The 15,674-nt window shown below is 40.3% G+C and overlaps 1 protein-coding gene across 1 annotated transcript; it reads right to left on the bottom strand.

Annotated features, from left to right (window-relative positions):
• Positions 1 to 6,798: 6,798 nt before the first annotated feature.
• SPRY1 (sprouty RTK signaling antagonist 1) lies at positions 6,799 to 14,211 on the bottom strand. Its single transcript, XM_048509318.1, has 3 exons — positions 14,041 to 14,211; positions 12,786 to 13,495; positions 6,799 to 8,959 (listed from the first exon to the last, which is right to left on the bottom strand). Exon 3 carries the CDS (start codon positions 8,902 to 8,904, stop codon positions 7,942 to 7,944), a length of 963 nt encoding a protein of 320 aa, XP_048365275.1. The 5' UTR covers positions 8,905 to 8,959; positions 12,786 to 13,495; positions 14,041 to 14,211; the 3' UTR covers positions 6,799 to 7,941.
• Between the last annotated feature and the right edge of the window lie 1,463 nt (positions 14,212 to 15,674).

Genomic DNA, 15,674 nt, shown 5'->3' on the forward strand with positions numbered 1-15,674 from the left:
AGGATACTAGGGACAAGGGTTTGCCATTTACTTCGACATACTGTGGCCCCTTTTGAGTTCTAAATACCTTTGGTCTTGCAGCACATATGAAGCCCTGGAATGGTGTAAATCCTTTGATCTATTTGGTTATAATCAAGAAGGAAATAAAAGTTTCCTTCAGTATCCCACTAAGGTAACTGTCTGCTTATATAATAACAAACAATCATTGCTTAATATTTAACAATATTAACTTCACTGGAAATTAATCTTTAAGCACAAGCTATTCCATGCTACTGCACATACAGTTCCTTTACACAATCATATCTATAAACAGAAACATTTCACCAGGATGAAGAGAACAAGGTAGACTAGACTCACTCAGATACGTACATTTTCTAATCAATGCATTAACGCTCCTTAATTCTGAGTTGTGTGTGTGTTAAAAGTCAAAGCAACATGTGTATCCCAAACCCCACATATTCACAATCAGTTTGCTAAGGCAATGTCTAGGAAGGCAGGAAGGCCTTTAAGTTGGAGGCTACAGGAGTCTTCCTAGCTTTTATCAGGGTTTTTTTTAACAAAAAGGGAAGGGAAGCAAACATTATCTATTGTTAATTACCTGTAAAGTAGGGCTTTAGCCACTTCCCCTGTTCCTAAGAGCTCTGAAGTGAAACCTGAAAGAAGCCACCCATTGTTTTCAATTGTGCAAGAGCCAGAAGCAAATAGGGCTCAGATTGCAGCTCTGAAAGGCAACAGGAAATTGGCATACAACTAATCTGCCCTGAACTATTCATAGTAACAAAAGGCTACATTCCTGCTAAAACATTCCCCATTAGAAACCCAAAGCAGATCTGTTCAGGAACACCACAGAATAAATTTGTGGAAATAAAAGCTTTTTAATTAAAAGACTCTGGGATCTAGGCATTTGTTACTGACCATGAAAGTAACATGTATTATTTATGTCTCGTTTTTCTGGTACAGAAAAGCCAAATACTCCGAAGGATTGTCGTTTTTGCTGCTGTCTTTGAACCACGATCCCCAAGAGAGGCAATGTATGCAGCTTCATGGGCAATCTCATAGGTGATATTAAGCACATTTTGTATCCCAAATAAGTTTTTTTTAAATTTGCACAGGTATAATTTGAATAAGTTTCATTTATCTGTCCTACCAATGGTTGTTTTACTCCCTGTTTGCAAACAGGAACCAGGACACTAGACTTGGCAGAAGCAAGGTTCAGTCTTTCATTTAATAAGGGGGGAAACAATAGAAAATTGGGAATCTCCTGATGGGATTAGTAATGCTCTAACCCCTGCCTCCCCATGCCATTTGCCATTATACCTTTATGACAATACTCATTTGAACACATCACAGAGTCTCCTAAACGGGTTTAGAACTGGCCAAATTATTTAATTAGTAACTTCTGGCAATACTTTATTATTTTTAGTTTTCTAAAGTATGCGGCGCCAGTAACTTCTAGTACATTTTATGCATGTTTAATCAGAAGAGACTCCTATTTTATTAAATTATCACTCCTAAGTAAGTCTGTTTAGGGCTGCAGTTCTGTACTACTTCAATCATAAGAAATTACGATAACTGTGTATTTCAGTTCTATAATATACAATTTTTGCATTCAAGAGAAGCTACTTAGATTCTCAATTTAACCCTTCTGTTACATTCAGGTCCAGAAACATAACCTGATTAGTTTTAATTGTATTCTCACATTTCTTTCATGCCTTTCTTTGCCTGATTCAGACATTTATTTGAGATTTATGCAACACTGCATGTAATAGATATAGGAATAACTTTTAAATGTGAATAGTTCATTCACATTATCTGGTGGATGTCCTGTTGTTGTTGGCAGATACAGACATATTTGTTATGAATTCCCACTTGCATGAAAAAAAATCAATCATGATATATTTCTGAGGTATAGTCTTTGCTATACTCAAACAGTAGGTGTGGCATTTGTAAAGAAAAAAGTTAATACTGGAAAATACATAATATAGGAAGAGTTTGACATCCTTGCAGAGATGCTGGTATTTTTTTAAAAAAATCAAGTATCTTGAGAAAACTTCCTCAGCCTTCAACCAGTAGTGGGATTCAGCAGGTTCGCACCACTTTGGCAGAACCGGTTGTTAAAATGGCACTAATAAACCAGTTGCTAAATTATTTGAATCCCACCCCCAGAACCGGTTGTTAAATTATTTGAATCCCACCAATGCCTTCAACCATTTTTTCCTGAAGTAACAAATGGAAACTGGTTTTCAAGATGGCAGCTATAGACTCCTGCTTATTAAGAAGTAATCAAAATATTATTGAAGATGTTTTAGGTGATTAAAATTGAGCAAGATTTTCTCATGATCTCGGATCTCTAAAGGAATTTTCAAGAGGTCTCTAAGTAAAGCCCACATATTTTCTTCCATCAGACAGAGCACAATGGTTTTCCAAACCGCAATAATTAGTCACATAACACATTGCCTTTCATTCAGTTATGTGCAGCTTTGGAAGGTAACAATGATAAATCCACATGCAAGGGCTTATTGTTTGCATTGTCTTCTTGATGAGTCATTCCACTTAGAAGCCTTTGGAGCCTCAGGACCAATTTTGTATCCAAACTGAAGTATTGAGAAAATTATTTAGAGCTTAGTGTCTGCTGTAGTACTTGTTGATTCACTCTGTGCCCAGCTCCTAACATGCCAATTACACGATTGTTTTGCAAACTCTGCAAATACACTCCACCTACAGTCTCAACAGGCTGGCTTACTTGTATGAAATGGCCACCCGTGAAAAGTAAACGTGTGGTCCATATGGCTTTTTCAAGGTGAAATGGGCAGCTTATAGTAGTGGGAGATAAGGAAGTATGGCCTTGTTCGCAAAACAGAGTACAAGTAAGTCAGCCATATAGAAAGAATTTCCATACCTGGCAACTCTCTTAGCAAGTTTACCTTTCATACTCACCAAGCTAAGAATACTATCTGAATATTCAATGTAAAACTTTCAAGTACCTCAATAAATGTCAGATAAATTCCAAACTATTCGGCTTTTGAAAAGCCATTTGGTGGTAGTCCTCACAATATTTTAACCCGTTTTCATAAACAACAAAGAATAAATTCTTCAAAGAGCTGAATAGATGTCCTAATTTCCAGCATTTATTGCTAAAGGTTATTTACCATGCCTCAGGTATAATTGTGAAAACAAGCTTCAGGATACATATCTCACATTTCCCTCTTTGAAGATTTTAAGGATTACCTAGAAATATCAGACACTTAAGTACATTGTTGAAGTATGCAATCAGATCCTAAAAGCAAAAATCACCAGTCCAACCTGAGGGAACAGTCATCAGAAGCCACCAAACCAGTATTACCTGGGATTTCCTAGCACCTGTGCAACATGAGGGTGATGAGTTTACCTCGCTGCTGGAAGCAGCCCTTCAAACACTGGATTTTTTCCTAAGTAGGTCTTGCAGTTGCTGTTTAGCTGAATCCACCTATAAGTACCATGGTGTTACTTATAAACCACATTACAAAAGATCCTCCATAACCAACCATTCATTCCCCTGGGATTAGAAATACTCTGGAGACTGTGCATTTCTCCTGCAGGGAACCGCGTAAATATTAGGTTGGGTTTTTTCATGGGATCAAACACCAGTAAGATCATCCAGTAACACTGCTGTTTACAAGCAAACATGGAGCAATTGAAAGGAGCTTGTCATAAAGTCATACAAAAAGGCTAACATGCAGTTTAGGCACACACTGATCATGCAGAGAAAGTCTTCATATTAAGCCCCTTTGTCTTGTTAAAAACAAAGCGAATGGTTATGATTTCCAAATGCCATCCACAAACAGTATGAAAATTGTGCTTAAAATCATAAAGAAACTTGATCAAGGATTCCAATTACTCTTCAGCCTTCTCAGTTCAGTACCCGAAGAATATCCTTTAATGCTGTTTTGAAAGACTTTCAAAAAACACACCTGGAAGCTAAAACCACACTACTTACAGCCTCTAGCTAACATTATTAGAACCAAGAGTGATTGTATTAAGCCAATTGCCATGGGAGTGTATTAGACATGTTTCATCTATTTATGGGAAGAATCCATACAGCCCAAACGGGCTCCAAAGCATTCAGATTCTCCTGACACAAAAGAGAAAATGAGCTCTGTAAAGTGCAGCATACCCACATGCCAGTCAAAAGAATACGCCAATAAAAATGGGGGACATGTAAGTATTTTGATAAAACCCCTCATTAGAAAGAACTTACCCCCCTCCCCCCACGGAATTGGTTCAGCTAAATTTCTTGGGCAGTTCAGTTTTAGGACCTCTAATGCCTCCCTGATAAATATACTGAACAACTACATCTGAAAAAAAGAAGAAGTCCAAACTGGTAGATGCAAAAAAATTCAACCATATGCAAAATTGTAAAATTTATATCAGGGAGAAAATTGTTCTGCTGGCTTATAACATTTTACTGGAATTTTCATCAAAATAAATATAAATTACATTGTGCAGTTCTATGTTAAGAGTCAATATAATTTCATCTTAATCAGTGTTTTTGTGTTCAACCATTCTGAGTACTGCATAAGTGGCATTTCTGGTCATAAGTGCAGTTTATGGGACAAGGACCTTGACTATGTTGAGTGGCCATCTGGAACAAGCGTAATTGTTAGAGGATGGGCACTCCAGACACATACCAATATATGTGTCCTTTTCAAGAACAACTGTTAGCATATTGTTAATAGATGTGGAAGGACAGGACCTTGCTGAAATGTTTGTTCATTATGAATCACTGCATTATTAGCATCTAAGGGGTTCATGACCACTGTAATCCTTCACTGTCATTCTAAAAGCAACAAACAATATCTGAGAGAGATGACATTTCCATAGAGCAAAGAGTGCTATGCATCCTGATAACATATTCCCAAAATTCAAAACACTGTACAAGAAAAGTATGCATTTATTGTGCAGAAAATTCACGAATGTAGACATAGCCTACATTAAAACAATCCACTATCAAAATATCACAGCACTGTTACTTTTGCTTATGAAACAGCACTAAGAGGAAAGCAACTGGAGAACTTAGAATCATTAAGTCTGTGCTTATTAAACATGTTGATAAGCCCGGGATATGAACCCGATAAGGCAATCGTATTGTATTATATAATTATCATGCTGCATCCGTTGATGTATGGAACCATATCTGATGACTGGCACTAATGGGGAAATGGATTAACTCCCCCTCACTCTTCCAAGGTGAGAATGCTGTCAAATATTATTTTTGCGCCATGTATTCACATTGACCTTGGAAAAGTGGTGGACATCCTAAAACACCTCGTAAAACACAGCAGCTCTTATGTGTGTGGGGAAAAGGTCCAGAAAGGACAGCCATGAACTGAATACTGTTTCCATGTTGGTCCTGCTGGACCAGGGTGCTTGTGTGTTTCATAAGGTAATTTCAACCCAAATTATGACAAAATGGCCACTTGTATTGATAAACCACCTGCCCTTAAAAATATACCACCTTAAAGTCAAAGCAGTATATCCACTGAAATCAATAGACTTGGAAGCTATAACGTATAGTGCCATCTGAAGCAGAGTTGCAGTGATACTTTCACCAAAAACATTTAAAATAAATGATCCAACAAGAAACATAATGAGCATGCCAATGTTGCTTCTGTCACAAATGCAGGACTTGGTTTGATCTTCCATATGCTGAAAGGGACATTAATCAACAGTACAGCTATGACACGAACTGTAAAAGTTTGAGAAATCATGTTTGGCAGCATGTGCTTTTCTGAAGAAATTTAAAATTATAAGGGAAGTTTGTATAAACATTTTCGTTGCCAGAATAACCTAATCAGCACAATGTCCTAAAGCCTAGCTGTGGCAAAGAGCTTTGAATATCTCAAGAGATGGAACAGCTGCACTAAATCTGTATGATCTTGTGTAACCATTTGAAGGATTATGGTTTTGAACAAACAGGTGTGAACTCCAGAATGGAACAGAGCCACAGTTTAGGAATCAGAATTGCCTAAAAGATCATATACTTCAGAACAACAAGGTACCTTCATCCTTCTGATTCTTACTTTATTTGGATGCAAATTTTAAAAATAGATGTTTTCTTAACTGATACACAATTCAACCAGCTGGTATACACTGACTTCCAAAAAGGATAGATAGGTATGATTGTAGTTTTCAAAAAGCATGCACTTAAGATGATGTTCCATTAAGAAAACAAAACCAAAGATGCTAGTTCCCATAGAGAACAGTGATAGGTAGCAGATGAAGCATAAAAAGACATAATGTCAATAATACCAACAATGTGCGGCATATGTGTAGCTAATCTGCATATATTTTATGCAAAATACCAAATTGCAATTGATTCATAAGTTGAATTCATTCTACAGTATTCTTATAGTGTACCTACAAGTATCAGCCTTTTGAAATGTAAGATACAGACAGTATATTATCTGAGAAATTAGGAATTAAGATGTCTCCTCGCTTGTACTTCCTTTTCCAATCCTTCATCACTGTTTTGCCACTGCAGTTTCACATATCAATTTGTACCTTAAGGACTGCTGGGAAATGCCTACAGCTGAACAGATGTAGTTTAGGTTTCATGTTGACCACAGAACACATATGAATGCTCTGAAATATCTCAGAGCAAAAACTCATTTGACAAAAACAAAAGAAAGTGAATAAAACTAGAATAACTAGCTGTAGTTTGGTCATTAAAAAAATTGGGAAGGAAGCAGCAGCAATCCTCTTACTGGTATTGTTAACACAACTGATTGTTGTATTAAAAAAAATAAAGAAGTCAAGGCATTTTCATTAATTATTATATTTTCTGCATTATAGTTTAACATATGTACTTTCTTCGTGTCACCCTTATTTCATTAAGTATTGATATTTTGTTATAGTCAGACAGGAGTACATTTTTGGAACAGTTCTTTGTAATAAATATCATAAAATAATAAAGATTCACATAATAAATATTCTTTACAATAAAAAAGTTTTGACAGACCTTTGTCTTAAAAATAGTCAGAATTCAACTTTGTGTTTTATACATAAAATATACAAAAGAGCACCACAATTTGTGGCTAAGGCAATAAAAACAGAGAGGCTAAAGTTACCAAGCACAGGGTTGAGTTAAATGTTGTTAAACCACAGAAATACAGAAATGTTAGAGACTAAAGAATGTTTATACAACTTAAAATTTATGATACCCGAAGATTATTTCTCAGATGCCAGAAACCAACAACTTTAGTATCAAAAGAAGAGAGGTTTTTAAAAGGCCCTGCACATATATAGAAGCTATAGAAACTAATGAACCAATCTGAAGCCAATACATCTTCAGTGTGCAGATCCTTCTATTAAGCAACAAAAAGTGGAAGAGCCAATCTAAATACATGAGGATCCCATGAGACTGGACAGAGAAATTTTTAAAGGAGGAAGTGAAAAAAATGAGGTGCACTATGAAGAAAAGTCAGGTACAGGGTTTACTAAATTCCAAACCAACTATAACAAATGCTTCCTTTTTTAAAAAGCTTAATAATTCAACTGTTTCTGGGGGGAAAAACTTGAAATAATTGCTTGGAAGGCATTAAGGGAGGGTGTGGAAAAAAGGAGTTGCAGAGAACAAATAAAATAGCATCTTTGGAAAGCTGTTTACAGAATAATAAGGCTTCAGAACAGCCCATTACCCTCATTACTTCTTTCAGGAGTGGATTACTCACAAACCTGAGATTACTTGCCAAGAACGGAGATGCAAGTACATGGGCCACACTTGCCAAAGACCAAAGAAACACTCAGATTTGCCCTTGTTGAGAGAAACTACAGTGTAGGAAACAAAGAACATTACAGGAAGAATGGAAAATGACTGGGAGGGAGGGTTGGTGGAAAAATCAAGACAGAAAAGCCAGCCACAACCTGAAAGAGTCTGAGGAACTGAACATCTCCCTCCATAAATCATGAGGGCTTGTCTTGACCCCTAGAAGGGCAACTTTCCAGCTTACAATAAACCGTGTTGGAGTTCTTACATCGGCAACCTGGACGATTGATCCGGTCATAACATCCTCGGCACAGTTTTAGGCATCCTTTTGCAGGAGGATAGCAGAGCAAACATGGCAAAACCAAGGACAGGGCTCCCATGCATAAGTACCTCGACCAGAAATGTGACTGGGAACAAGAGCAAGGATTATCCGCATAAGAGTCCCCTTCATCATCATTGGAACAGTGGTAGAAGATCCCTTTGACCAGGCACATACAGGTGCTGTATTCCACCATGCTCTCTGCTGAGCACAAGCATTGCCTGTTGCAGGCCAAGCAGGATGGCAAGGCCCTGGGTGCTGTGCACTCTCCACACTTGCACTTCCCGCACTGTTCACAGATAAATTTGTACTGCGTCGAGTCCTCTTTCAAGGGCCCTGTCAGGTCATCCACAATCAGAGATGACGGCTTGGGCTGCGTCCAGATTGGCCTCTCAGATCTGTGGCCTGGGCCTGGCCTGGATGGGGGTAGCCTTAGCAGCAGGCCCTGCTCTGAAGATGCGCTGCTGTTGCTTCCAGAACTAGCTGCGCTCCCAGTGCTCGTAGATCTGCTCAACACAGGAGCCCTCGCATTTTGTTGATGCAGCAAGTGACTGGGGTGGTTGGGTCTGTGCTCATAGTTATTATTCACATTAATTGGTATGATTTCATGAGTCCTTTCATGTTTTTCTTGCCTAGGTGCTGTCCGTGGAGCAGACTTTTTCACCACAGATGGGCCTTCAGTGTACTCATTGCTGCCCCTGATGGTCTTGATCTGGTCCAGGGACAAGATAGTTGTTGGCTGGACATCTCTTTCATAGTCTACCCTTTGCCTGCTATCCAAAGAAGGCTGCTGAAGGACAACTAATGAACTGCCGTTGCCATGCTGACCTTGGGACTCCATCTGTAGTGATCTCTACTTCTGGCATTCACTAAGAACCTGGCATGCATCTGAAGTCCTAGAAGACAGAGAGAGAGAAACCAAGGGTTAAAAAAGGGAACAAGTCATAGGAAACTTGACAAACAACAACACAGCATATGGCAAGTCACAAATTGTTCTAGCAAAACTAATTCAAGGATGGGTGCATAGTATCCAATATTGACTTCAAGTACCTGGGCACAAACCAGTTTAAAAAGTAAAGAACAAATATTAGATGTGACTTTGCAGGGAAATGTAAATAAAACACACCACAAACAATACTGCAGTGTTTAAAAAGGAAAGGTCTACAGAGTCTACAAGCCATGCCTCTCATCACATTTTTTTCAAAAATCTGGTTGAGGTGGATATCCTACCTGACCTTAAATCAATACTGAAGAGAAACTGTAACTGCTTATGATAGATTCATGCTTCGTTCTAGCCATGGGTTATAATTTTACTGAAATATTTTTAAATTCTTTACTTAATGCATTTGTTGCCCTCTTTTCTCTTCCACCTCCCACTCACAATGGGGCTCAGATCAGCTCATCACAACAATTAAAATGTAGCAATGTGCAGCAAAACCCAACAAATGCTTCAAGGCCACCTTGAAGAAGGAACAAGACTCTCGGGCTCCTATAGCAAATGCTACTATAACTGAAGTCTCTAGACCTTTGGACCAGTGTGTTGCCTGTCAGAATTACATTCCAATATCATCTCTTGTTCTACACTTAAAAGCCAACAGGTTTGTCTTTCGAACTGTGATTCCATAATGGGAAACTTCCTGAAGGATTCTTTCTAGTTGGAAATATCACTTCCACAAAAATAATCTAGTACACTTACAGAGCAATCCTAAACACAGTTACATTCTCTTAAGGCCATCAACATCAATTGCCTTAAAGTCTTGAAACCATTCAGGACTGCACTGACATTAAAGCAGAACGCCAGATGTGAACAACATCCTGTTATACAATAGGTTTTATAGCGTTCCTGGGCCATAAGGCAGGGTGTGAAAGGAGTTGGGAGAATAGAGAAGAGGGATATTCTGACATTTACTGAACATGAATGAAGTGTTGTGAACTTTTCCTGAAAAATGACGACTCATATTTATTATTTTCACTAAATATCAGGGGAGGGGAGCAGCCAGAAAAATTCAAAATGGTTGCTTTCATTTCCCTTACACAGACATATACAACTATGGTACTTGAATCATGTTGTATTTTTGTCTGTCTTTTCTGGGACCAACACAACATTATAACAACTTTTTGGGAAAGACCTTAAGATGCATATTTTTCTGACAGCAGGCCATGTTTTAATGGCATGTACATCCTGAAAATTTCTCACATAAACCAACGAATCATGAAAGACAGAGGTTAATAAACTTTGGCATCAATATACCAACCCCTTTCCCTAAACACTCGAAGTACTTCTCATAAATCACCTCATGTAAACCACCCTGTATGTCAGGCCAGCAGGATTACTGCCATATTAGAGAGGCACTGGGGCTGACAAAACAATGCTTTGCATGAAGTCACCAAGCAAGTTCCTGGCTGAGATGAAACTTGAACCAACGGCTTTCCCACTCACTCCACCACTGCAGCGCCCCCAAATCTCTGGATAATGTATTTAGGCTGTGCACCATCTCGAAAGCCTCCAAGGTGACAAGCGAAGTAGTGAAGGTCATTTACTAACTTCACAAATGAACTAATTCTAATCAGTGAGTTATTTCACAAACAAACAAACACAGCAAATATGAGCTCTTCTACAATACCACAGTTCAGGTTCCCTCCTCGTTCCCCACCTGTATGAAGGTGCAAAGTTTAAGATAAAGAACTTTGTGTTGCCAGACTCAAATCATTCTTTATCGGCCTCATATGCATTTTCCGTTTCTTTGACTTGGAATCACTCTTTATCTGCCTCATATGCATTTTCCATTTCTTTGACTTGGAATAACCATGGAGGAACTACAAAGTACAGTGCTGAACAGAACAGGGAGCTGGTGTGTGTCTTCCTTCCAGACCAGTAATGTGCTAGCAGCTAGTGGAAGACTAACACTGAGAAGAGCCAGACAACTTTATGAAATGGAGTCATTCTGAACAGATCTTTGCAACCCAAAGCACGCATACTCAGAAATAAATCCACTGAGGTTAAGAATTCCTTCCCTCCTTCCCAAGACCCCACATGTAAACCCAGAGTCCTTCACAAGTTGAAACATTTCTCACAGTTCTTCATGCAACACTAGCATTTTTTTGGGTCAAGATACACAATTCTCTCACTGTAGTAACAGCTGTCTGAATACAGAATTCCTACTGGGAAAAAAATTATTTGAGATTCCAACACTGAATGGATGTGAGAAACCCCTGAGCACAAAACTGGCGAGAAGTGGAGGGCAGTACTCCACCCACCCCCTTCTGCAAATGAAGCTCAAGGCATGAATGCAGAACTGACAGAGAGGAAGAGGAGAAAAGTTATGAATGAAAGCAAGATTTTTCAATGGCAGTTGCAGGAGAAGTGGAAAAGGCTGAAGTTACTATTACCTCAGGAGGCGGACTTTCTGATACTTAAAGCTGTATCGCCCTCCTCTCCTTTTACCTTTCAAAGCCTCTTAAAAAAAAAAGATTGCATGTGCTAGTCTGAGCTTGCAGAATCCTCTCTTCCCTTGGGTTTTTGAAGGAGGTGGAGTACAGGAACGGGGAGGGGGCGGGGAGCCTCTTTATCTCTGTCTTACCCACCATTTCCTCCTGGCAGCCTCCACACCTCTCCACTGACCTGCTAAAAACTCACTCTTTCTGAGGGGAAATCCCTCCCGCTGACTACATGCAATTAAACACAAACATACACACCCCAGATTAAAAGCAGCCCTGGCAGAAAAAAAATACTTTAAGGAAATGTTTTAGCACAGCTACTACCACCACTAACAAGGAACAAAAAAATACTGGAATACACTCACACTAAACAATAAGTATTAATATAACTTCCACCTGCTACATGTACATTTTATTTGCACAAAGAATTCAGATCTTATCTGCTTAGAAGCTTATCTCCTTTGGGCAAGCAACACCCCATGTCACTTTAAATTCCCCCCTATATACACAAAAACACACATGAATATCTTCCTGCAATAAAAGGATATTAAGGAATAAAATCTATATTAAGCGATTCTGAAACTTGACACTCATACAATACTTATGAGAGATGTTGAGTCTCTGGCACATTATTTTTGCGTTGTTGTAACTTTTGACAACGTGGAGGTCAGGTATTCATCAACTCTGGTGTATGCACGGTGACCAAATACTAAGCAATAATCCTTTGGCAATTAGGCCTAGTGATTCTGTGGATTCACTTATTTTATACCAACCAGTAACCAAAAGTTGTCATTTAAATGGCTTCATTTCAGACTTACAAAAGAAAACCTAGTCCACCCAAGGCTGCCTTAATGGAAGAAGCAAAGCTCAACTTTTAGAACAACTATCCAGCATGGCCAATATGCTCATAAAAACCCCTATAACCTTGGGGGAGGTTAATTCTTCACTCTGAGATTCAGTTGTCCCATTTCCTCTACAAAATTTCTAGTCAATCCCCACCCAGCACAACAAAAGTTCACAATCCTGAAAAGCTGGATTTAAAGGCAACTGCTTAGTTTCCTTAGGAAAAGTAAAGAGCAACTGGACGATCCAAATCAGATATCAGGCAAAAAAAACATCCAAACTGTTAGCCTTGGCCTTTCCCGGAACCAACCAGCACAACTATGAAGGCCAGGAAGAGCAAGGACACCTGCTAAGACTTGAGCTCTACATGTGCAAAAGAAGGCAGCAAGAATCCATATTGCAAGAGAAGGGGCACACAGCAAAAGAGGGGCGCAAACTTACGTCTCTGAACGGCAACCCCGCGTGAAAGCACCGCCCTGCTAAGTTAAATCCATAAGGCAGCGTGTGATGTCTTAAAACGCTGGAGAAATCATGCCCAATGGAGACGGTCCTTGGTCTCCAGCTCCCCTTTGACTGGCGAGGTCGTGTCCTTCTCTCCTCCTAGGCGCACACAGCGATCACAGACCCTTCCTCCCAGGACAGAAGGCAATCCAATTTGCTCCCAAAACACCCTTCTTCCCGAAGCTTCAACATTCATTGGGGTGCGTGGCCGGCCCCTCCTCTCCAAAGTTACTTGTTCTTTAAGCAAACACAGTTGTCTCTGCTGAGCTGCCAGGCACTCCGCTCCCGGGAATCCAGAGGAGGTTAAAAAAAAAAGATCAAGTCGGTTTGGCAAAACTGGTTTCGTCCGATCGTACGGCAATTCAATCCCACGCTACATCCGTATGGTTGGGTTGGAGAGAGTCTCTTGCGAGCCGTGGAAAGGCTTCGGCAAAGCGTGTTTGCAAAAGGCACGGTCGGTCCGCTCCTGCCTGCCGCCAACTTGCAGCTCTCCTTTGCTTTCCAAGCGCGCGATTTCCCCTCCCGGCAAGGCACGCGTGGAGTGGTGGTGCTCAACAGCTTCCTCGGCTCACGGCTCCTTTTCACCACATGGTCTCCCGCTTGCAACTCTTTCCTCCGATCCTAGCAAAGACGAAGTGCAACGAGAATGTCTGCCGAAGAGAGAAAAAGAAGCGATAATAAAGAATGACGAGTGAAAGCACGGCTAGCATAAGAAGGGAGCGAAAAGCAAGCAAGGAAAAGCAATGGCTTTCTGCGACTGTGCCATGTGCTTGCCTGTTGCTGGTTGGGCGCTGATTGACAGGCTAACAGCACAGTCAGCGTGTCAGTAAGGAGAGGGGGAACTCAGAGATACAATGTAGATCTGCTCTTGCTAAACACAGGCAAGATCTTTACACCCAAAGCCTGCGTGCTCCCAAAAGGAACGGCGCTCCAGCAACGCTCCGGGGCAAATAAAAATGGAGAGCCCCAAGATTTCGCACCACTGCTTAATTCAAGGGTCTTCGCCCCTACAGCCGCCCCTTTAAATAAATCCAAACTGCTACATCGCGTTAAACGACGACCCTTACCTAAGGTTGTTTTTTAAACTCACTACTGCGCAGCTAAACGTTAGGATTCAAGCCGCACCCGTTTGCACGCAGGGACGCTGAGCAGCACCTGAACGACCTCCGAAACGCTCGCAAAAGATCGCGCTTACCGAATGCAAAGGTGCAGAGCTGTCTCCCAAAGCGCGGGCATCCGGAGCGACCAGTGCTAAATCCAAGGGAGCCCGTGGCAGGCAGGGGCTGGCCGTGGGGGTCTGCAGCTACCGCTCTGCAAGCCGCTCTGCTGTTTCCGAATGATCTTAACTCTGCACAACAGCATTTCAGCGCCGAGCCCCCCCTTCAGCCCTCCGTCACGCCTCCAGTGATGTCAATCTGTCACTCAGAAAGCGGAGCAGAAAACGCGGAGCGGATTTTTCCTCTCTGCGAGAAGAACGCGGCTTCCTCTCTCATTCATGCGTAATTTTTGTTTACCAGCCTCCTGCATTTTCTTCCGATTCACGAAAATAAAGCCAGATGGCGATCCTTTACTACCCACAAACCGGAACCGTAACATAGGCAGTGGTGGCATTTGGAAACAGAACTAAGGTTTCAGATAGTCAATGATTCCGAAATGTATTAATTAGCTACTTGTACATTTCTAATCTGCTTGCGTCACTGAAACTTTCTGAAAAAGACGTAGTTTTATTTATCAACTTGTATTATAGAAGGTGCGTTTTCTGCATTTTTTATTTATCTTGTCTCGCTGTTGTCTGTAAATCTTTTCATATTTGTAAAATTTAAACAAAGTCGCTTGCATAAATCCTGAAGTTCCTGTTGAAGATTACTTATTCAAAATCATCACAAGTTTTGATGACCCAGTTTGAGCCAGAGTGAGGAAAAGGAGCATACAAACATGGAGCTGGAAGGGATCCCAAGGGTCATCTAGTCCAACCCCCTGTGCAAAGCAGGAAATTCATCTCTTCTTGCCCTTCTTGTAATTAAATTCATAGTGACTAGTAGAATCAGCATTTATGACATCCTCAATATATTTCTTCATTCTTTCAATGAATGGCAATTACATCAGATTGATTGATCAAGAAGACTGGGAATGTCACTGACAGCTGCAGTTTTATTTGTCCCTTACTCCCTACTAGATATTGCCAACATCAAAACAAAGTAGAATGTCAATTACATTATATCAGTGGCATCTAGATTTGTTGTATGAAGTTTGTTGCATGCAGTTTAACACCCAATGAACTCAATAATGTTATTTACTTTATTGGTGGAATGATTTCATCTCCTGGTATGGCACTACATTTTGGGTAGTAAAGAAATAGTTACATTTGCCTCTCAAGATCTAGCACCACTCATAGCTCATTTGAAGTCAAGCAAACCTGTCAGGGTAAACCATTTTATTTATCTTATTTATTTAATTCATCTATGCTCTGCCTTTTTCCCCTGTAGGAACCAAAAGCGGCTTGCATCATTCTCCTGTCCTCCATTTTATTCTCACAGTGACCTTGTGAGGGATGTTAGGCTGAGAGAGTTTAACTGGCCCAAGGTCACCAAGCAAGCTTCCATGGTGTACGTGGAGATTCAAACCTGGGTCCTCTTGATTTTAGTCCAGTGGTGGCCACCACTGTTCTAGTCTGTCACTCTTAACCACTATGCCACATACTCTACCACGTTGGCTCTGATGGCTATGACAGAGGATGTGAAAGTGGATAACATTATTTCCTGACACTTAGGATCATCATGCCAAAGGTTCGGCATTAGGAACAAGTTTCCTGTGTGCTGGGGATAATGC

This window comes from Sphaerodactylus townsendi, linkage group LG10, assembly GCF_021028975.2.
Source record: "Sphaerodactylus townsendi isolate TG3544 linkage group LG10, MPM_Stown_v2.3, whole genome shotgun sequence".
NCBI classification, from domain to species: Eukaryota; Metazoa; Chordata; class Lepidosauria; order Squamata; family Sphaerodactylidae; genus Sphaerodactylus; species Sphaerodactylus townsendi.